Source organism: Suricata suricatta, chromosome 8 (genome assembly GCF_006229205.1).
Source record: "Suricata suricatta isolate VVHF042 chromosome 8, meerkat_22Aug2017_6uvM2_HiC, whole genome shotgun sequence".
In the NCBI taxonomy this organism is placed as follows: Eukaryota; Metazoa; Chordata; class Mammalia; order Carnivora; family Herpestidae; genus Suricata; species Suricata suricatta.
The window spans coordinates 133,334,627-133,335,699 of record NC_043707.1 but is presented as its reverse complement, the minus strand read 5'-3'; the positions used below and the strand labels follow the sequence as shown (position 1 = coordinate 133,335,699).

General features: G+C 62.7%; 1 protein-coding gene across 1 annotated transcript in view; it reads left to right on the top strand.

Moving 5' to 3' along the window:
- Positions 1-1,073, top strand: part of CLCN6 (chloride voltage-gated channel 6) — a 32,545-nt gene that overhangs the window by 22,880 nt on the left and 8,592 nt on the right. The window contains exons 19-20 of the mRNA XM_029945911.1: positions 677-865; positions 1,044-1,072. Of these exons, the coding sequence (XP_029801771.1) occupies positions 677-865; positions 1,044-1,072 (218 nt within the window). The remainder of the gene's footprint in view (positions 1-676; positions 866-1,043; position 1,073) is intronic.

Below are 1,073 nucleotides of genomic sequence, written 5' to 3'. Positions count from 1 at the left end.
CTCCCCTCGTGCCTGCCCCACCCTGGTTGGCCCCCGGGACAGTCGGCCACTTCGTTACGTGCGGCAGTGAGTGTAGACATGACACAGGCGCGGACTTTGTTAGGCTGTCGGGACACGTGTCTGTTCTCATTCCAGCAAGCGTGCGCATGGATTTATTGTTTTAATTGGCATGATTTATGGTGTATGAGTGATAGTGAGGAGCTTTCCGGAGCTGTCAGCGGCAGAGATGGACGCGGGCCTACTTAAGACAGGAAAAGAAACGAGCTGGAGACTGCAGGACTGACGGAGAGCTGGGGAGTCGGGAGCGCACGCGGGCCCGTGGGCGGCCGGCAGCCACGCCTCCCGATTTGAAATCCAGGCCCAGGGAGGGTCCCGCTGCCTCACGCAGGCCGTGCGCCCACCCCCTGGCTCTGGGGGCCGAGGGCACATCCACTGACAGTCCCCCCACATGACGCAGGAGAGAGGCTGCCCCTTGGAGAGTGAGGTGTTGTTCCCAAGTCAAAGGATCAGGGAAGTTGGGCCGCCAGAAACTGCAGGATCTCCAGGCCCTGAGGCTCAGAGAGGTTCCAGCCCCTGAGCCCCTGTGAAGATTTCTTGCTGTCCCCGTGTCGGCTTATGCTTTTGACCCCACTGTCCCCCAAGTCCTCAAGCTCCAGAGATGCCGCGTTGGCATGCCCGTGCCCAGCAATCTGTGCGCCCCCCCACTACAGAAATCCAGCATCCTCACCCGGGCGGGCGAGCAGCGCCGGCGCAGCCAGTCCATGAAGTCGTACCCCTCGAGCGAGCTGCGGAACGTGTGTGACGAGCACGTCCCCGAGGAGCCGGCCGAGAAGGAGGACCTCCTGCAGCAGATGCTGGAGCGAAGGTGAGCGCACGGGCTCCCACCTGCAGGGCAGGGGGCTCCGGGGAGGGGGCTGGCGCTCTGCTGCTAGGCAGCTCCCCAGCTTCCTGGCGACTTGGGGAGCTGGTTGGGGACGTGGGGGAGAAGCAAGAGGCAGTCCTGCTGAGGGTGTGCTAGGCAGCGTCTGGTTTTTATGTAACAGATACACTCCCTACCCCAACCTATACCCTGA